The 22,390-nt window shown below is 42.3% G+C and overlaps 1 protein-coding gene across 2 annotated transcripts in view; it reads left to right on the top strand.

Annotated features, from left to right (window-relative positions):
• ARPIN (actin related protein 2/3 complex inhibitor) overlaps window positions 1–22,390 on the top strand; it is a 96,366-nt gene that overhangs the window by 1,106 nt on the left and 72,870 nt on the right. For both annotated transcript variants that reach the window (XM_089687623.1, XM_089687624.1), the window contains exons 2-3: window positions 1,996–2,071; window positions 22,000–22,132. In XM_089687623.1, the coding sequence (XP_089543749.1) occupies window positions 1,996–2,071; window positions 22,000–22,132 (209 nt within the window). The remainder of the gene's footprint in view (window positions 1–1,995; window positions 2,072–21,999; window positions 22,133–22,390) is intronic.

The raw sequence follows: 22,390 nt of genomic DNA, 5'->3' as shown, positions 1-22,390 counted from the left end.
TATGGTAACACTATTGCTCACAGTATGTAAAAAAGGAACAAAAATTATATGGGGCAGCACAGTGGCTAAATGGTTGGCACTTCTGCCTGGCAGTACTAGGGTCGTTGGTTCGAATCCCAGCCATGGGAACCACCTGCCTGGAGTTTACATGTTCTCCCTGTGTCTGTGTGGGTTTCCGCCGGGTACTCCGGTTTCCTCCTACACGCCAAAGACAAGTTCAAATCACATGCTATTCTTTGCAGTGCAATTTGAGCCCATTCATTTTGTATGGGCTCAAAATCGCACCTCAAAAGGTGTCAGTTTCAGGTATTGGGAGCATTTGCACTAGTATCGATGCAACCCTAATTCCATTCATATCCAAATGTCTTGTGTAAATAATGTGCAAACCAATAATAATTATTACTGCAATAATCCAAAAACCAATAACAATTACTGCAATAATCCGCTAACCAATAATAATAATTACTGCAATAATCCGCAAACCAATAATAATAATTACTGCAATAATCCGCAAACCAATAATAATTATTACTGCAATAATCCACAAACCAATAATAATTATTACTGCAATAATCCGCAAACCAATAATAATTATTACTGCAATAATCCGCAAACCAATAATAATTATTACTGCAATAATCCACAAACCAATAATAATAATAACTGCAATAATCCACAAACCAATAATAATTATTACTGTAATAATCCGCAAACCAATAATAATAATTACTGCAATAATCCGCAAACCAATAATAATAATTACTGCAATAATCCAGAAACCAATAATAATAATTACTGCAATAATCCACAAACCAATAATAATAATTACTGCAATAATCCACAAACCAATAATAATAATTACTGTAATAATCCGCAAACCATTAATAATTATTACTGCAATAATCCACAAACCAATAATAATAATAACTGCAATAATCCGCTAACCAATAATAATAATTACTGCAATAATCCACAAACCATTAATAATTATTACTGCAATAATCCAAAAACCAATAATAATAATTACTGCAATAATCCACAAACCAATAATAATAATAATAACTGCAATAATCCACAAACCAATAATAATAATTACTGCAATAATCCGCAAACCATTAATAATTATTACTGCAATAATCCGCAAACCAATAATAATTACTGCAATAATCCACAAACCAATAATAATAATTACTGCAATAATCCGCAAACCATTAATATTTATTACTGCAATAATCCACAAACCATTAATATTTATTACTGCAATAATCCACAAACCATTAATATTTATTACTGCAATAATCCGCAAACCAATAATAATAATTACTGCAATAATCCACAAACCATTAATAATAATTACTGCAATAATCCGCAAACCAATAATAATTATTACTGCAATAATCCAAAAACCAATAATAATTGTTACTGCAATAATCCATCATCCGCTGTGGTGCCAATATTCACAAAAAGTGTCCATTGCATAAATCCTTTTTTTCACAATAATCTTGTGATCTTCCAGCCATATTTTTTTATCCTCTCAGTGATGTATCTGTGTAGAAAAACCCTCCACTCCACTCAGTGTCTCCTCCCCCAGCAACACAGTCAACTCACTAGAGACTGACTGTATGTTAATATGGGCCTTTCTTGCTTTATTGTGAATATCCCAGCAATCTGTCTTTTCCAAGAATCCCATATGCATGAAGTCATTTTAAATTGCACATTAAAATCCTCCAACATTGCACTCACCTTAGTAGATGCCATACCCAGCACAAAGGTATGACAGCGTATCTGGATGTGCAGCGCCAGCTCCACTAAGCTGTCCTACTAGCCGCGAGCAGACACGTCCGTGCAGGATGACGTCACATGTCCAAGTCCCTGATGGTTATTGTATTTTGCAAACCTCTTTAATGATATATTTACATTTTTTACAGGTATAAATTACATGAACACTGTACGGGTATCTTACGCTAACACTGATTGTCTGGATTTTCTCCTTAGTGGACAAGGTGTTCTTCTGGAAGGAACGTTGGTGGATTTCTCTCGCCATGCTGTTACAGATGCTAAGGGAAAGAAGGTGAGGAGTAATGCCATTAAATCTGCTTAAAGGGTTAGTTCACCTTTTCAATAAGAATGAAAACTAACATCCTATTAGATTGTAAGTAGTGGAGAACCGAAATGAAAATTCTGGTGCTGAAACCTATAACGAAAATTCAAAATGCACTTGGCCGAAAACCGAAATGCATCGTTTTTAAAAATGAATATATGTTTTTTGGAGAAAAAAATATTTTGGTAAAAAAAACATACCCTAATTTTTTTGTAAAATATGAAAGAGGATGTTATGGCGAGTAAATAGATACCCAACTTGTCACACTTTAAAATTACGCACGCTCGTGGAATGGTGTGAAGCTGCCGTACTTAAAAATCTCCATGGGTGATGCTTTAGAAATGTCTACAGGTTAGCAGTGTAAAGTTACAGAGGAGGTCTAGTGCGAGAATTATTGCTCTTGCTCCGATGTTCGTGGCGATTTCTCACATGTGGGGTTTGAACACCATTTACATATGTGGGCTTGGCCTACATATGCATTCACCATTACGTACGAGCATGGGGGGATGGGGGCACTTTAAACTTTTTTTTTTATTTTTAATTTATTTAATGTTTTATTGTTTTGTTTTTTGCACTGTCCCTTTAAAAAAAAAAAATTAATCACTTTTATTCTTATCATAAGGATGCATGCATCCCTTGTGATAGACATAATTAGTGACAGGTCCTCGTTATGGAGAGCATGGGGGTCAATAAAACCCCACAGCTCTCCTCTGCAATGTAAAGCATTGATCTAGTGGCCAGAACCGGAAGTGACGTCGCTCCGGTCCTCCAAGGGCATAGAGATTAGTGAAGGCCATCTTTCCTTCCCTAATCTCTATGCCCAGCACCGGGATCGTTCAGTGGTTTCTCAGGTAAGACTGAGAACTACCGAGCGGTGGCCTGGGGTGGGAGCGAGGTGGCGAGGGGTTTTTTCGGCACCTGTATCGGTGCTTTTTTCATATCGGCCAACGGCCGAAAGGGGTGTTTTTTTGGCCGAAATGTTTCAGCCACCGAAATTTCGGTGCATCCCTAATTTGTAAGCTCTTATGAGAAGGGCCCTCCTAACCCTCTTGTATTTTATTGTATTATAACTGTACTGTTTCCCTTTTATATTGTAAAGCGCTGAGCAGAAACAAAAAATTCAGGTTGGCTGCATGTCTAAAACACATTTGTTGTAGAAGCTGCAGTAAAAATGTCCATATCTATAAACAAAGTAACGGGCATTACTAGAACATAGCTGGTGTGTTTTGTGCTATGAATAGGCTTAGAACGCGTCAGTTTTCTACTGATCCCCTCTACTTTGTATTTTAATATGTGATTTTACTGCAGCGGTTACAATAACCACTTGTGGACCAGCGACGTACCCGTATGTCGATGGACTTCAAGGTGATGCCTGCAGCTAAAACCAGCGGTCGGCTCTCTTGTACAAGCAATTGGAGCGGCTAAGTAGCCTCTGGATTGCTTGTACAAGCAGCAGGACTGGACGTCTTCCTAGACCCCCCCCCCCCACCCGGCCACCTTCTGCGGTTCTCTCATGATCTCCCGTTCAACCGGGAGACCCGAGCAACCAGCACATCTGCCAGACAGCCTAACCAAGCCGGGATCGGCTTTAATCGGCTCTCCCTTTATAGTAAACTGGAAGCAATGACCTGACATCACTTTTGGTTTACTCGGAAGCTTGGCGCCATTTTTAAAGAAAACTGAAAGCATTACGAAACACCAATCTTGGTGTTTTCAATGCTTTCAAGTGCAGAGGAGGGTTTTGGGGTCTTATAGACCCCAGATCCCTCCATAAAGAATACCTGTCTCATGCCTATTGCTGACACAAGGGATTTTTATATTCCTTGTGACAGCAATAAAACTGATCAAAAAAAAACTGCGACAGTGTGTAAAAAGTAAAAAAAAATTAAAGCGCCCCTGTGTTCGTGCGCAAAGGCAAATGTACGCTTTGATCCCACACGTATGCAAGCAGCAATCGTCGCACATGTGGGGTATCGCCATAAACATCAGATCATAATTCTAGCACTAGAACTCATCTGTAAATCTAAAGTGGTAACCTGTAAAGGCTTTTAAAGCGTCTGCTATGAATAGTAAATGTTACGTAGTTTGTTGCCATTGGACGGGCGTGCACAATTATATATATCTATATATATCTTTTATTAAATTTTTTTTTAAATTACAAAAATCAACATTGTATCAAACAATTCGAAAAACACAAATTTCCACGTAAATTAACCTATTCCCTTCCCCTCCCACCATCATTCCACCATATGATATAACTCCTCCGTCTTATTTATATATTCAACTCTATTTATCCAATCCTTTATTTTTGGGGGCTCTTGGGCCTGCCAGAATTTGTGAATAAGACCTTTGGCCGCACTAATTAGATGATATAATACACTATTTTTATATTGTTCCTACTTCCTTTTCCCATTTCTCTACTTGGAGCATCAGATCCCTCCAATTCAATAAGGATCTAATAAATCCGGGAGGTGGCATGTTTTTGAACTGTATTTAAACTCAACATTTTTTCAAATGGATACATGTCCTCCAGCATCCTCAGTGGTTGTGGGAGTGCTGCAACAAAATGTCCTAATTGATAGTACCGCCATTCATCTAATGTAGAAAGTAAATATTTTTAACTCTTTAAAACTTGAAAAGTGTGCAATTTCCCCTCATCTACTATATCCTTTAGACGTGCATTTCTGTCCCTAATCCATTTGCCTGAAATATTATCTTTCCCTGGTTGAAAATACTCCGTTCCTACGAGAGGAATTAATATTGAATTATATTTCCATCCCATTTGCTTGTGCATTGCTTCCCAAACTCTTAATACCTTGCGTGTCAAAGTGCTAGTATTTTTATCCATTATATGAAACTTATGTGGTATCCAAATAATCTTCTCTAATTGTGCCTTTCTTTATATGCTTTCCACTTTTACCAAACATTTCCCTTGTGAATTATGTGTCCAGTCTACAATACGTGATATCACCTAAAAATAGTATTTCCCCCCCCCCCCCCTTTACTATTACACAAAACTTTGTATTTAATTCTTGGTTTCTTATTTGCCCATATAAACCTGAGTATCATTTTTTTATTATCCCAAAGAAAGACCCTGGAATTTGTACTGGGAGCATGTGAAACATACAAGATTTTTGGTACTATGACCATCTTTACCAAATTTATACGACCTATCCATCCCATTGAGAGTCTCTGCAACTCATCCTTTATTTCATTTATTAGTGGGGTATAGTTTGCCTGGTATAGTTCTTTATTGTGGAAGTTAACTTTATTCCTAAATAACTTAATTCCCTTTCCCTCCATGTGAATGGGAAGTCTTTTTGTAAGGTCTGCTTTTCTATCTTTGAGACATTAATATTCAAGATCTCTGATTTTGAGAGGTTTGTTTTCAGATTTGATAACTCTCCATAATATTTCAATAATCTCATTAAATTAGGCAATGTTAATCTGGGGTTCACAATATAAAACAATATATCATCTGCTTATGCTGTTACTTTATATTCCACTTCACCTATCTTAATTCCTATTATAGCTACACTCTTTCTTCCTATCACTAGTAATGGTTCCAGGGATATTACAAATAACAAAGGGGAGAGTGAAAATCCCTGCCTTGTACCATTATGCATTTTAAAAAACCGTGAAAGGGACCCGTTAAACTTTACAGCAGTTGACGGACCATTGTAAAGCCCTTTTATCCTCTTTAACATTTTGTGCCCTAATCCTGAAGCCTATAACGTATCTATCATAAATCCCCAGTCTACCCTGTCAAAAGCTTTTTCAGCATCAATCAACATGATTGTCGGCAACTTCTCTGTCCTTGCATTTTGTAGAAGGAGTAATGATCTCTGATCATTGTCCCTCCCTTCTCTTCCAGGAATGAATCTCACTTGATCCAAGTGTATCCACTCCTGCATCAGCTCTTTCATCCTAGTTGCTAGTACTTTTAGCGTATAGTATGGTGTCTATATTTATCAGTGATATAGGTCTGTAACTAGTGCATGGTGAACTATCTTTCCCTTCTTTAAGTATAATTGTTATATATGCTTGCAATGATTCTTCTCTCATTCCCATTCCCTCTCCTAATGTGTTCATATATGTGCATATTTTAGGAACCAATAATTTCTTTAAATTTCTTATAATAACCCACAGTATATCCGTCAGGGCCTGGACTCTTTCCTGCTGCCATACTCTTCAATGCCAAAATAATTTTCTCCTGGGATATAGCTCTCTCTATATTCTTGGCAAACCAACCTCATTTAATTATTACTGCCTTTTTCCCTTCTTTTCATCCTCTGATTCTTTCTGGTTCCTAGAATTTACATCATACAACCTGCTATAATATTTTTGAAGCAAATTATCGATGTCAGTGGTGGAGTACACCATTTCTCCTCTTTCATCTTTAATTTTTTTCTATAAAATTCTTTGATTTCTTTTCACTTAATCTTTTTTATTAAATATTTTCCTGGTCTATTCCCCCACTGATATCTTTCCTTTGAGACCCTATTAAAGATCCTCCTTGTTTCCTGTTCCATTAGATCTTTTAGCTCTTCTCTTTTGAGAGTTATCATCTGATGTGTGTCTAAATACAGTTTCTTTTTATGTAACTGTTCTAATTTATGTAACTCCTCCATCACAAGCCTTATTTTTTTCTGCCGGTCTTTTTTTTTTTTCCGCCCCTTTCAAAATTAGGATTCCTGGAAGACTTCTCCTCCTGGCTACCCTTCTTCCTCTCCTCTGAGCTACCCACCATCATTCTTGGGGATTTCAACATCCCTGTCAACCTTGACAACCCGGACACAGCCCGTCTCCTCCACTTAACCTCCTCCTTTGCACTTGCACAGTGCATACAATCCACCACCCACTCCGACGGTAATATCCTTGATCTTGTCTTCTCCAACCGCTGCGCTCCCCACAACCTCACTAACACCCCCTTCCCTCTCTCTGACCACAACCTGATCACCTTCTCTATCTCCTCGTCCTCCAACAAAAACCCCTCCAAATGTCACACTACTACCAGCCGTAACCTCCGCAACCTTAACCCTGCCCCCCTCCACTCTGCAGCTGATCAACTCCACGACCGCATCCTCCCCCTGTCCTGCCCCGACTTGGCTATGACTGCCTACAACAACGCGCTGTCAGCAGCCCTTGACTCACTAGCGCCTTTAACCACACGCAACATCAGACTCCGACCGCTCCAGCCCTGGCAGACTGATCACACCAAAACCCTCAAACGACGCAGTCGTGCCCTGGAGCGACTATGGCGCAAAACAAAATCCCAACAAGCTTTCACCTGCTACAAATCTGCCTTCCGCACCTACACCTCCTCCCTCCACGCAGCCAAACAAGCCTACTTCCTGACCCTCATCAAGGCCCTCTCCTCCAATCCTCGCCGACTCTTCTCCACCTTCAACTCTCTACTCTCTCCACCCCCACCTCCACCCAGCACCTCACTCACCGCCCTTGAGATTGCCAATCACTTCAAAAACAAGATTGACACAATTCGCAAGGACATTGCCGCAACTCACACGCCCTCTCAACCCGTCCCCTCTCACACAGCTACCCCCTCATCCCCCCCCCCCCTCGACATTACCCGCAGGGACTTCGTCACTGCTCAAACTCCCTCCGACCCCGTTCCCCCTCACTCGGCTACCCCCTCATCACCCCTCTCCCACGGCCCCACCACTGCTCTGACCTCCACTCCCACCCCACCCTACATTCCTCATACTGAAGCTCCCCCAACACTCCACACCTTTGACCTTACTACCATTGAGGAAGTCTCCAAGATCCTCTCTGATGCCCGCCTCACCACCTGCCCCCTCGACCCTATCCCCTCACAATTCCTACGACCTCCCTCCCCCTCCATCCTACGCTCCCTCACCCACATCTTTAATCTCTCCCTCTCCTCCGGCACTTTCCCCTCCCCACTGAAGCATGCACACATCACCCCCATACTTAAAAAGCCCTCCCTGGACCCCAATGACCCGAACAACCTCAGACCCATCTCCCTGCTCCCACTTACATCTAAACTCCTCGAGCGTCTCGTCTACACCCGCCTATGCTCTCACCTCAACGACAACAACCTCCTCGATCCCCTACAGTCTGGCTTCCGCCCCCTACACTCCACCGAAACCGCCTTACTCAAACTCTCCAACGACCTTCTAACCGCCAAAGCTAATGGCCACTATTCAGTGCTCCTACTCCTTGACCTCTCTGCGGCCTTCGACACAGTTGACCACCCCCTCCTCCTCAAAATACTACACTCCCTCGGCCTCCGAGATTCTGCTCTCTCCTGGCTCTCATCCTACCTGTCACAACGCTCTTTCAGCGTTACCTATAATGCTACCACCTCCCCCTCACTCCCCCTCTCTGTTGGGGTCCCTCAAGGCTCTGTCCTTGGGCCCCTTCTCTTCTCCATCTCCACCTCCTCCCTTGGCCAACTCATACACTCTCACGGCTTCAACTACCACCTCTATGCCGACGACACACAAATCTATCTCTCAACCCCCCACCTCACCCCTTCGGTCTCTGCCCAAATCACACACCTACTGAGCGACATATCAGATTGGATGTCGCTCCACTTCCTTAAACTGAATCTCTCCAAAACCGAGCTCCTTGTCTTCCCCCCAGCCCGAACCCCACCCCCCATTGACTTCTACATCACATCCAACAACGTCAATATCAAACCCGCTCTGCAGGCCAGAGTACTTGGTGTCATTCTGGACTCCAACCTATCCTTCCAGCCCCAAGTCCAATCTTTAACAAACTCGTGCAGACTCCACCTCCGCAACATCGCCAAAATCCGCTCGTTCCTAACCCCAGAAACCACTAAACAGCTCATCCACTCCCTCATCATATCACGACTCGACTACTGCAACTCCCTCCTCACTGGCCTGCCTCGCCGCTGGCTATCCCCGCTTCAGTTGATCCTGAATACGGCTGCCAGACTCATTCACCTTTCCAACCGCTCCATTTCCGCCACCCCCCTCTGCCAATCCCTCCACTGGCTTCCGATTGCGCAACGGATCAAATTTAAAATCCTAACACTGACGTACAAAGCTGTCCACCATACTGCCCCGAACTACATCACTGACCTAATATCCAAGTACCGCCCAGCACGCACACTCCGCTCCTCACAAGACCTCCTTCTCTCTAGTTCCCTGGTCTCCTCCTCCCATGCCCGCCTCCAGGACTTCTCCAGGGTGTCACCCATCCTCTGGAACTCCCTGCCCCAACCCATCAGATTATCACCTACTCTCCTCTCCTTTAGGCGCACCCTGAAAACCCATCTCTTCAGGGAAGCCTACCTCACCCCCTGCTAACTTGCTGACCTCCTCCACTCTTCCTACCACTCCATCCCCCACAGCTATCTCCTCCTGTACCACTATCCCATCCCTTCTAGATTGTAAGCTCGAAAGAGCAGGGCCCTCGATCCCCTCATGTTTTGCATTGTATTGGTATTGTTCTGTCACATGTTCTGTCCCCCTTTGTAATGTACAGCGCTGAGTGAACTATTGGCGCTTTATAAATACTGTATAATAATAATAATAATAATTCCCCTGATATATGCCTTATGTGCCTCCCATATTGTAGCAACAGATACCCCCTCAGTCTTGTTAGATACAAAAAATGGCTCTATTTCCTTCCTTAACCTTTTCTCTATTTCAGGGTCTTTTATAAGCATCTCATTTAATCTCCACATAGTTATATTATTCCGCTCCCCTCCTACCCTTAGTCTCATTGTGACAGGTGCATGATCAGATATAGACATAACTTCTATGTTAGATTTAACCGATTCCAGTTGTCTGTGCTTAATCATTATACAATCCAGTCGTGAATACGATCTGTGCGTTGGAAAGAAGGTATAATCTCTTTCTCTTGGATGTTTCACTCTCCACGTGTCAATCAATTGACATTTGATATAGCATCTTTTTCACCGATTTTTAGTTTTCTGCCATCCTCTTTCTGCGTACTTGTTGACGTATCCATCCATGGATCCAAGAAAAAATTAAAATATACTGCCACAATCAGACTACCCCTTTTGAAATCAGTGAGCTTTCTTAACAAGCCCTCAAGGAATACTACTCGTTTTTTATTCAGGCAGTAAATGTCAACTAATGTACATTCAAGGCCTTGAAATTTTCCTCTCAGAAATAGAAACTGACCACCAGTCTCTCTTCCAAGGTGAAACTTAAGTTTTTTGAGAGCCCAATGGCTACTCCTTTGGCCCTTTTTATTGGGGAGTCAGCATAATGCCAGGTTGGATAATGCTTTGAGTATAAATTTAATATTTGTACTGTGGGATATATGTGTCTCTTGTAAAAACACTACATCTATAGCGTATTGCTGAATTTTCCTAAGTATCTTGTGTCTTTTGGTCGGAGAGTTTAATCCTTTCACGTTATATTTCTAATACTATTTCACTCTAGATTACCATTCAGAGGGATAGAAATATAGACGATATAGAACATAGACATTCTCCCACCCTTCAAACCTCCCACCCTCTCCCACTCTTCCCACCCTCACTTCCTCTTTCCTATATTACTCTTAAAAAAACCCGTGGCCTAAATGTAGCCCTGGAATCTGTCATGGTTTATTCCCACTAACTATTCTTATTTTAGGGTGAGACTCAGAACACTCACGCACCCCTTCGGGTCTGGTATGGATTCTGAGGGGAATTCCCATGGCAAAATTAAAAAAAAAAATGGCGTGGGCGTTCCCCCCAAAATCCATACCAGACCCTCATCCTAGCATGCATTCCGGCAGGTCAGGAATGGGGGGGGGGGGACAAGCGAGCACCCCCCCTTCCCTGGACCATACCAGGCCAAATGCCCCCCCACCCCAAAGCACCTTGTCCCCATGTTGATGGGGATAAGGGCCTCTTCCCCACAACCCTGGCCAGTGTTTGTGGGGGTCTGTGGGCAGGGGGCTTATCGGAATTTGGAAGCCCCCTTCTAACAAGGGGGCCTCCAGATCCCGTTCCCCATATGAATCAGTATGGGGTACATGGTACCGCTACTCATTCACAAAAAACAAAGTGTAGTGTGAAAAAAGACAGGACATGGTCATGGGGGAGCTCTTATCCATAATGGGCATGGTATTGGCACAGCTCCAGATGATCCACATTGGCTCACAATTGATATGATCCAAAAATATTTAGACAGAATAAAGGTGAATAAAGCACCTGGACTGGATGGCATACACCCACGGGTCCTTAAGAATTGAGCTCTGTCATTTCAAAGCCATTGTTTCTAATTTTTATGCACTCTTCAATGACTGGCATAGTACCACTGGATTGGCATAAGGCCAATGTGGTGCCAATATTTAAAAAGGGGTCAAAATCTTTGCCAAGTAATTATAGACTTGTTAGTTTAACTTCTATAGTTGGGAAGATACCGAAGAGTTTTATAAAAGACCACATAGATGAGTTCTTGCTGGAAAAAAATATTTTAATCAACAGACAGCATGGATTCATGAAAGACAGAAGTTGTCAAACAAATCTGATTTCTTTTTATGAGGAGGTGAGCAAAACCTTGTACAGAGGGGTGGCGGTGGATGTGGTATAGTTGGATTTTGCTAAAGGGTTTGACACAGTTCCCCACACACGGCTGATTTGTAAGGTAAAGTCTACAGGCTTGGAAAAATCTGTATGTAAATGGATAGAAAACTGGCTAAAAGATGGTATTCAGAGAGTAGTGGTTAATGATTCATATTCTGAATGGTCTAGGGTTGTCAGGGGTGTACCCCAAGGTTCAGTGTTATTTATAAACAATATCGGGTCTGAGATTAAAAATCCCATTTCAGTCTTTTCAGATGACACCAAGCTGTGCCGTGGAATAGCGTCCTTACAGGATGTCTCCAACTTACAGGGCGACTTCAATGCTCTGTGTAATTGGGCAACTATGTGGAAAATGAGGTTTATTGTTGATAAATGTAAGGTTCTGCACTTGGGGGCTAAGAATATGCATGCATCATACATACTGGGGGGGGTACAACTGGGGGAATCAATGGTGGAGAAGGATCTGGGAGTTCAGGTAGATCACAAGCTTAATAATGGCATGCAAGAGGTATAGACTCCAGAGAGAGAGATATCCTATTACCCCGGTAAATATCATTTGTAATGCCTCATCTGGAATATGCAGTTCAATTTTGGGCAAAAAGAACATTGGGGAACTGGAGAAAGTACAGAGAAGGGCAACCAAACTGATAAGAGGCATGGAGGTGATCAGCTATGAGGAAAGATTAGAGGAACTGAATTTATTCTCTCTTGAGAAGAGGAGATTAAGGGGGGATATGATCTCCATGTATAAATACATCAATGGTTCACATAATGAACTCGGTGTAGAGCTATTCACCCTGAGGTCATCACAGAAGACAAGGGGGCACTCTTTATGTCTGGTGGAAAAGAAATGTAATCTCCAAATACGGAAAGGTTTCTTCACAGTAAGAGCTGTGAAAATGTGGAATAGACTCCCTCAAGAGTTGGTTCTGGCCAGCTCAGTGGATTGCTTTGATAAAGTCCTGGATTCTTTCTTAGATACACAGAATATAACTGGATACTAACATTTCTAGGTAAAGTTGATCCAGGGAATATCCAATTGCCTCTCGGGGGATCAGGAAGGAATTTTTTCCCCTGTAGGAGCAAATTGGATCATGCTTTGCTGGGTTTTTTGCCTTCCTCTGGATCAACTGTGGGTATAGGATTATAACTTTTTTTTTTTTTTGGTTGAACTGGATGGATTTATGTATTTTTTCAGCCAGACTATGTAACAAGTGAGGTGGATGGAGGAATCCTCCTCCCCATTTTGCTGTTATATTCCCACAGCAGGAAATCCTCTGATGTCAGAAAACACTTATCAGCGCTGCAGCTGAAAAATTTCAACATTCCTGTTCAACAGAAGTTTGTGGACAGACTGAATGTTGTTGAGCAGGAATGGCCATAAATAAATTTGAAATTTGGCTGGTTCCTGCTGAACCGGCTAATTTCGATTCACCTATGGCCAGCTTTAGCTTGAGTTTGAAGCCATAAGGATGAATTCTAGATTGTTTGACAACCCAAATCATTGGATAATGGACACAGATTATAAAGTGGTTGTAAACCCCTACATATACTCAATAAAGCGACTGCCCTCTGGTGGTACACATAGATGAAACAAATCCTCCTAAGTTGTACCTGTTTATCTGCAGTATTCACTTCTCTACAGCTGTTAAAATTTCAGAATTTATAAAGCTTGTCTGATCTTTCAGAAAATGGGACGGAGAGCTGAAATTGCACACTGGAGAGCTCTGAGAGCTGATTGGAGAGAGGAGAAAAGGCCTCCTTCACACAGCACACAGGAACAGAGCTGAGCCTGTCAATCACAGGCTGTGTACTGGAGTTCCCTACCCTGTCACCATTTTTCTTTTGTTGTCAGGCAAACTTGTTAGAAGTGACTCATGCTGATAGCAGAGGAATGAAGTAGCAGACGGAAATAACACTTAGTGCTCTTAATTGAGACAAGTACACACTATAGAGGGATATGTGTAACAAACTGCAGAGATACTGGCTGCAGGATGGTAAATGGACACAAGATAGAAGTATTCTGCAGCTGAGTTATACTAAATCTGCTGAAGAAAAGAAAAGCTTTGTTGGACTTGTAGGCGGATAGCAGGACTTCACTGTTTAATAATGAGCTGACAAACTACATTTCCCAGAGGAGCTAGCTGATGGGTGGAGGCAAATGAATACAGATGCCCAGGAATCCGAGGACAGATAGTGGGCGTTGAGAACTGGAGAGCAGGTATAAGGGGAAAGCTGTGTGGGACGCTGGTGGGCCAAGCTAGGCCAGACTGCAGAGAGTGAAGGAGTGAGGAGGCATTGCTGACCACCACCACCGCTGACGAGCCGGACTGATAATCCTGCGAGTAGACAGAGCGGAGTACTGTCATCTGGAGTGATCTGTGACAGAGGAATCAAGAGAACATGGGGGGGGGGGCCCCATCTGCAGAGAGACCATCCGCTACCTGACCGAGGCCACAGAATGGGTGAGAGAGCTCCATACCCAAATCATCTAAGTTGCAAGTGACATTGCTAAGTTCAGTTACTTTCTTCTCAGTTTTGCATTTTTGTTTCAAAAATTATTGTTTTAAGGACTAGATTGACCGGCCAATTCTGCCTTGTGGACTACTAATTGGTACACCCTCAACACATTGAATCACGGGATTCTGCTGCAATATCTGCACCATGCAGGTCAAGTGACATTAGTGCTTCAGTTCCATTCTGTGTTATTTGCCAAGGAACGTCTTTATCACTATAGTTTGCAACCTCTTTATAGGGAATTAACCCCTGCAGAAGTTTTGCTTCTGCCCTTTCCTCAATCTCAGCCTAATTTCAGATTTTACTCCTGTGCGTGCTAAAGAAATACCATCCAAATTCAACATCTCTTGAAGGAGACGTTTCCTTTCCTTTGTGTTCACCCTCTTCTTAAGGACATTTTTCCTTTTACATCAAGAAATATTTAAATCCTACTGTGCACCAACTAGGGCCCTATGGGGTACGCAGAAGTTTAAAGGGACATGGACATATCTACGGTAATTAAAGAGCTATTTTCCTTTCTCAGAGTTAAACCCAGCCACCAGAAACTGAGAGCCCAAACATGAGTTATTCTGACAATTTGTTAGTTTTCCTTCAGCTCACTTGGGAGGAAATATCTGAGAACTGGGGCTACCGTTTCACCACTTACCTACCAGGCACTTATACCCCCTTCATGCCCAGGCCAATTTTCAGCTTTCAGCGCTGTCGCACTTTGAATCACAATTGCACGGTTATGCAATACTGTACCCATATGAAATTTTTATTTTTTTTTTCCACACAAATAGAGCTTTCTTTTGGTGTTATGTACTTGCCGTTGGGTGTTTTATTTTTTGCACTATAAACAAAAAACAAAAAAAAAGCAAAAACTTTGAAAAAAAGTTTTTCTTTGTTTCTAATATAAAAGTTTGCAACCAGGTAATTTTTCTCCTTCACTGATGTGCGTTGATGAGGCTGCATTGATGGGCGGCACAGGTGGGTGACACTGTTGGGCACTTGTGGGTGACACTGTTGGGCACTTGTGGGTGACACTGTTGGGCACTTGTGGGTGACACTGTTGGGCACTTGTGGGTGACACTGTTGGGCACTTGTGGGTGACACTGTTGGGCACTTGTGGGCGGCACTGCTGGGCACTGATCATTAGGGCATCCGTCCTCTGACAATTGCTGGTTATCGGCAGTACTTTCAGCGTGAGGAAAATGCAGGCGATAACCGTCAACTGCATTTACCGGTGATCTTCTGTGTCATTGGACACGGCTGATCACGTAGTAAAAGGCCGCTGTGAGTGGCATTTTATCACATCATGTGATCAGCTTTGTCCATAGGACACAGCGATTATGGACATCGCCGGGTGCGCACACCCGGGGGGGGCGCATTCTGACGTCATATGACGCCCTCCCAGAACTGGCTGGCCATGGTGAAGCCATCATTCGGCTATCTGCAGTCGGCAAGTGGTTATATTCTGAATTGCAGGACATCTAAGAATTGATTGTTGTGCTGTGTTGTGGCCCTGACTTGAGTCTTCTAACCTGTTATTCTATGCCCATACTTTCTTGTCATTTCACTGTGCTTGCATTTTTTAGCTCAACTGCAACCATAAAATAGACACACTGATATTTTGGTTCAGCCAGAGGTCCAAGGTGGTGTCCACAGGGGTTAGGCTCATATGTGCATACTCAGCGGCTTTCAAGGGGGTTGTCCTACATATGCTTTGCTCATATTTCATGTCTGAGGTTTACAACCACTTTAGGTGTAATGATAGGCTCCACAGCGTTCTTGTAACCTATTTCTTCTCAGTAGACTGCAAGAGTTTAACCTCCCTGACGGTAATCCCGAGTGTAGCTCGGGGTTAATTATCAGTGCCAAAAGCGGTAACCCTGAGCTACACTCTGGATTACCTTGCAGCGTTGCTCTGGGATTCCCTCAATCACTTACCTTGTCCTGCGCTCCCACGATGTGTCCCTTGCAGTGTCCCCGGCCATCTCCTCCGGCATCCGGGTTCCGGTCCCTGCGAGCATCGGGACGTATGGGGCTGGAACCGGCGGAAAATTTAAAAATTTTAAAAAGTAACATTACACTAAAATCACATAGTAAAACATTCCTGTATCAAACCATTTCACATCCATTTTGTCCTGAGTGCTTTGTCCTGCGCCCTGCCTGCATTTTTACTGTTTCTGCCTAGAAACTGAGAAATGTCCATGGCGTCCAAAAATCGTTCCTTTATATCAAAAGTGGTTTTAGACCAGCTAGAGAACAGCGATAGTAAATCAGAACCACTTTGCAGAATTGAGTGATAATGATTCGTGGGGGAAATTCGTCATCAGACACTGAAAACGATTTTGCGACTTTGCTCAGTGATGTGCGAACTTGGCGCTATATTTCAAATTTCAGTGTTTTTGGTTTGATTATATTATTGAATTAAATTTATTATTATTTATGATTTCGTGTTTCAAATTTTATCATACTCTGGATGTTTACTAGACTCTTATTTGGACAGATTTCAGTGAGTTATTCCTAAAAATTACAGCATACAATAAAAAAAATACATATTTCCATTGAAAAAAATGTACCGCTTTGAGCACAGAAATATGGACATGATCAGACCGCTAGGGAGGTTAATAAACCCGATCAGTAGAAAAATTATGTCTACAATTCCATTTTCAAAATGGGTGTCCTGTAGTGTTCTTGCAGCCTGCTCGGTGATAGGAACCTCAATTACATCTACACAGTCTACAAATCAGTAAGTTCAATGTAGAGCTGCAGTTGGGAAGTAAATTATTTGCGCTCGGTGTCAGTTATTTACTGCTAATGTTTACTTGCACGGTCTCTCTGCTCCTGTTTATCCTCGTCCGTCCTTTTTATGTGGAATAAATAACTTTAATTCTGTGACTTTGAGAACATCTGAAACCCAACAGAAGTAGGATTTGACAGAGATATTAAACCCGAGATGGCTGCAATCTAGTTCGTGTTCAGAGATAAAAATACATTCTTGAAGCTTCGCAAAAACAAAACCGCTTTTCGGGAAGCGGGATCAGACATCCTGCTGTGGTTTAGGACTCTGCAGGTAGACTGCCGTCTTTTAGTCTGGCGAAGGTTTCAGTGCGCACAGAGACAACTGTGATTTCCAAGGCTGATACAACCGAGTGAGAATGGAAGCAGATGGATGTTCACGTTTCTGATAACATGTCTTTTTCACAGTGCGTATGTCGGCTGATTTTCTTTTTTTGAAGGAACGTCTGCCACAATCCTTCCCTAGTTGTATTCAGAGACGTTTTTACAAAGTATTTGACAGAGGCTGTCGGAGTTGAACAAAAACATAAGCAACACATTTGCTGTCTTTCACAAATAGCACACCCTCTGTGATAACGAATATTTTTTTTTTTAATCGCTATTTCCAGTATACTTGGGGAAAAGAATTGCACAGTCAAAAAGACATAAAAACATTTTCTGTGATAGATTTCAAGCTAAACTAAAAAGGTTTTTTTTTTTTCACCAGTTCAAATATCAGTCACTAAACGGGGTCTGTTTATAAAACCTTGCATGCTACATGGATTTTGACTTTACTTTCTCTAATAGAGTAATCCTCTATGGTCGTCTGCGCCATCTAGTGGCCAAAATGTAGTTCATTTCTGAAAACTATACCACATTTTGGCCACTAGATGGAGCCGATGATCATAGGAAACTATTAGAGGAATTGTGATCAAAATTAATGCAGTTTGCACGAACGTGTGCAATATTTGTTCAACAAAATATTTTATAAATAGACCCGTATCTGTATGGAGTTTGTATTTTTTGTTTCTCTGTTATTACATGGAGTTTTCTCCAGATACTCGTTAACGCCCACACCCCAAAAGCATGTTAATGTGTTAATCTGCTGCTTTCCTAATTGGCCTTAGTATCTGTATGTAATGAGATAGGGACCTTAGATCGTAAGATCCTTGACTGTAGGTCCTGGTGTGAATGTACAGTATTCCTAGATTGTAAGCTCGAAAGAGCAGGGCCCTCAATCCCCTCATGTTTTGCATTGTATTGGTATTGTTCTGTCACATGTTCTGTCCCCCTTTGTAATGTACAGCGCTGAGCGAACTATCGGCGCGTTATAAATACTGTATAATAATAATAATGTAAAGCGCTGAATAACTTTGTAATAATCTCTCCTATTGAAAAGTTGAAGCAGTCTTTTTCTGAAAAGGCTACAGTGCCGAACTCCTCTGAGTTGTAGGAATTTCTTTTATAGATCTTCTGTATTTAACACTTTGGGACTGCTGTTCTCTGTGGTTTCCTCCACTGACCCCCAAGTTACTACAGGACATGGGGCTGCACAGCAGGGGACCAGACATTTGACACACACCAGATGAAGTGTGCCAGATGCAGAAGGTCTTTTGAACAAGGTTCGTTCAACCCAGCAGTCAGGCAGGCCTTAGATGGGTCGAAAATCGGCCGATTTTTTGGCCGGAAAAGAAATCGGCCGATTTTCGCACCGTTAATGGGTTAATTGGTCGGCCGTTTTTCTGGATTTTGGCACTTTTTTTTTTATCGGTAAAGTTGGAAAAAAATTGGCCGATTTTGCCGATCATCCGATTTTCGCGGCAATGATGGGCAAATCGGCCGATCTTTTTACTGATAAAAAATCTGCGCATGAGCCGTGAAGAAAAATAAGAATTATTCCAGTCCGCTATTATATTTGACATGAAAAAGTATTGCGGTTGCAACAATGTATCTATTTGTATCCAAATAAAAACATCTGTATCTGAAATAGATACAATGTTGCAACCGCTATACTTTTTAATGTTAAATATAATAGCGGAGCTCTCTGCAGGGACAGAAGTAATTAAATGCCGGCCGTAGATGGGACGAAAATCAGCTGATTTTTTTTCGGCCTATTGAACGACCAATTTTTCCTTTTTTTTTTTTTTTTTTAAAACTGACAGTTTTTGACCCATCTATGGTCTGCATTAGAGGGCATTGGACAGTAAAGAGTATTAAAGAAAGTACTGCCAGAATTCATGCAACATGCACGTATGTGTGAGACAATCGTCCAACGAATGTTTTAAAAATAGACCCCTATCTGTATGAAGTTTGCATGTTCTCCCTGTGCTTGCGTGGTTTGCCTGTCAGGTACTCTTTTTATCTTCTACACTCCAAAGACATGCTGGTGGGTTAATTCGCTCCTGTCCTAGTTTGTGTGATAGAGACCTTAGATTGTAGGCTTCTTGTGCAAAGGGCATGATGTGAATGTACAAAGTGTAAAGCGCTGTGTAAATTGTCGGTGCTATGTAAATACCTGTAGCAATAATAATAATAATTCCAGTTGAAAAATTGAAACGCCGTCCTCCCTGATCAGCCCCCAGTGCTGAACTTTTCTGTATTGAAGAAGGAAACTCCCTTTTATAGATCTTCTGCATTCAACACCTCTGGGAATGTCAGATGCTGGAGTCCCCCACTGTGTTCTGTGGTTTCCTCCACTGGCTGCCACATCACTAGAGAACGCAGGGCTGGTGGGAGGAACCACAACGCACAGCAGGGGACCAGACATCTGACGCACCAGAAAATGTGCTAGATAAAGATCTTGGGCTCCATTCATAACATGAAGGTAAAAGTTCCAGGATGCTCTACAAACAAAGTCCTATGTTTTTAAATTGTGGCTGTTTAACATATGAACACTCAGTTGCCTGTTACTTTTGAAACAGAATTGTTTTTTTGGCCCCATAATGTTTTTTATGGGAGCACCTGTAAACACACAAAATGAAAGTTCTTTTGCATGTTTTTTTCAGGCGTATTTTGAGCATGTAAGAACTGGTCTACTCTCCCTACTGCTTTTTCCTCAACTAAAGCAAATATGCCTAAAGCAGGATTAAATGTAAATGGCTGAAATACGCATCAGATATACTCATTTAGATGCTTGGAATCTCCTATAAATTGCTTGGCTCAGGTGCGAATCTAGCCTTAGAGCAAGCTTAATTCTACAACCCTAACGAGCTCATAGGTGTAAGACCGTAAGATATTCGTTTTTCAGGGGAAGAGCATTTCAGGTTTTCAAAATAGTGACAGGGTCACTTTAACCCATTGCTGCCCTGGCATCTCTTTAACTGGGCTATTAGGGAAGGTCTGCATAATCATGTGGCCACTGTGATTGGCGGTCAGTGGTCACATGATCAGGAGTTGATCCCACTGGCTCCTGATCATTACTAGAGACCTGTCTTAGACAGCGCAGTCTTTTTACTGGGAGATAGCAGTGAGCAATTTGTTTGAAAGTAGCAACAGCCTGAGCATTAAAAGAAAGCCCTTGTACCCTGGGTGGAAGCAGTGGTCTCTCTTCAGAGGTCTGACACACTCCCCTGCTAATGCAGACCTAGTGTTCTCTAATCAGTAGGGAACAGGAGTTTTGACGATTTCAGAGTTATAGGTCTGACTCAGCAGGGGGCATGTTGGACCTTTGCAGAGAGACTGCTGCTCTGTACAGCATGCATGCAGTGGACAAGCTTTTGTACTCATCGCAAGACAAACAAAAAGATTTCCCAGCAACACTTACCAGCCAGCTTGCGAAACAACCAATTTGGCCTTGTCTAACAGTATGCGTTAAAAACAGAGGGTTTTGTTTGCACACGTTTGCAAATACATGCGTAAGCCACAGTCCCGCATCGAGTGTCCTCTGTATACTCTGGACCTAACGAAAACTTCCAAAGCCTCCATAGTGGGAGCACATGTATAAATGGATAGGTTAAGGGCAGGTGTGCCTGGAGGAGCCCATCCCTCCTTAACAACTTGACAACCGGGCTATAGCCGAATGATGGCTACAACGTGGTTATCCAGTTCTGGGAAGGCGTCATGACGTCCTCCCAGAACGCACCCCCAGCGGCGTGCACCCGGCAGGCGATCTCTGTGATCTCTGTGTCCTAAGGGCACAGCTGATCACGTGATGTGGTAAAAGGCCAATTACAGCGGCCTTTTACCACGTGATCAGCTCTGTCCAATGACACCGCAGATCACCGGGTAAATGCAGTTGCTGGTTGTCAGCTGCACTTTCCTCACGCTGTCACAGCATGAGGAACGTACTGCCAACAACCAGCAATTGTCAGAAAACAGATCGGCACTGTTGATCAGTGCCCATCAGTGTTGCTATCAGTGCAGCCTCATCAATGCACATAAGTGAAGGAGAAAAATTACCTGTTTGCAAAATTTTATAATCCTAATGATCAGTGCCCAGCAGTGCTACCCACCTGTGCCCATCAGTGCCTAGTAGTGCTGCCTATCTGTGCCGCCTATCAGTGCTTAGTAGTGCTGCCTATCTGTGCCGCCTATCAGTGCTTAGTAGTGCTGCCTATCTGTGCCGCCTATCAGTGCTTAGTAGTGCTGCCTATCCGTACCACCTATCAGTGCAGCCTCAACGCACATCAGTGAAGGAGAAAAATTATCTGGTTGCAAAATTAGAATTATAATAGAAACAAAAAAAAAAAATTTTTTTTCCCCCAAATTTTTTGCTCTTTTTTTTGTTTATAGCGCAATGGCGTTTTACCACCAAAAGAAAGCTCTATTTGTGTGAAACAAATGATACAAATTTCATATGGGTACAGTGTTGCATGACCGCGCAATTGTCATTGAAAGTGCGACAGCACTGAAAGCTGAAAATTGGCCTCGGCAGGAAGGGAGTACAAGTCCCGGTAGGCAAGGGCTTAAAGGTACAGGCTTTTGTACTAAGTCTGTGGCTGCGTTCTAAAGAAAACAGAACTGTAAGACACCTTTTGATGCCCCAGTGATTATGCCGCCTTTTAAGTTGCAATATTTTACAGGTATATTTGTAAATGAAAATTCAAAATTTTTTTTTTTCTAGGAACGGTGGTATATTGTCTATCTGACGCCTGGCAGAATACATCGGAGGAAGTTTGACAGTAAAGGAAATGAAATTGAGCCCAACTTCAGCGACACGAAGAAAGTGAACACCGGCTTCCTCTTGTCTTCTTACAGTAGGTGTTATGTTTTGATTAGGTTTGAACACATTTCCTGCTGTTATTGAGGGCTCATTCATACTGCTTATACGCTAAATGCCCCACCTGAGCATGCGGGCAGCTGTCATTTACTAGCAGTGAGCTGTCATTTACTAGCAGTGAGCTGTGGTGAGGGGATGGTGTGATGTCTATTTCTGCACAGTGCACTGTTCGCTCTTTACTTAATTTTTTTTTTTTTTTTTTTTTTTTTTTTTTAAGCTTTAATTGAAGTTTCAC

The sequence above is a fragment of the Staurois parvus genome, unplaced genomic scaffold, assembly GCF_062004578.1.
Source record: "Staurois parvus isolate SC_StPar_1 unplaced genomic scaffold, SC_StPar_1.0 ptg000432l, whole genome shotgun sequence".
Classification (NCBI taxonomy): Eukaryota; Metazoa; Chordata; class Amphibia; order Anura; family Ranidae; genus Staurois; species Staurois parvus.
The sequence above is the reverse complement of the archived record's forward strand: the minus strand, read 5'-3'. Positions and strand labels throughout refer to the sequence as shown.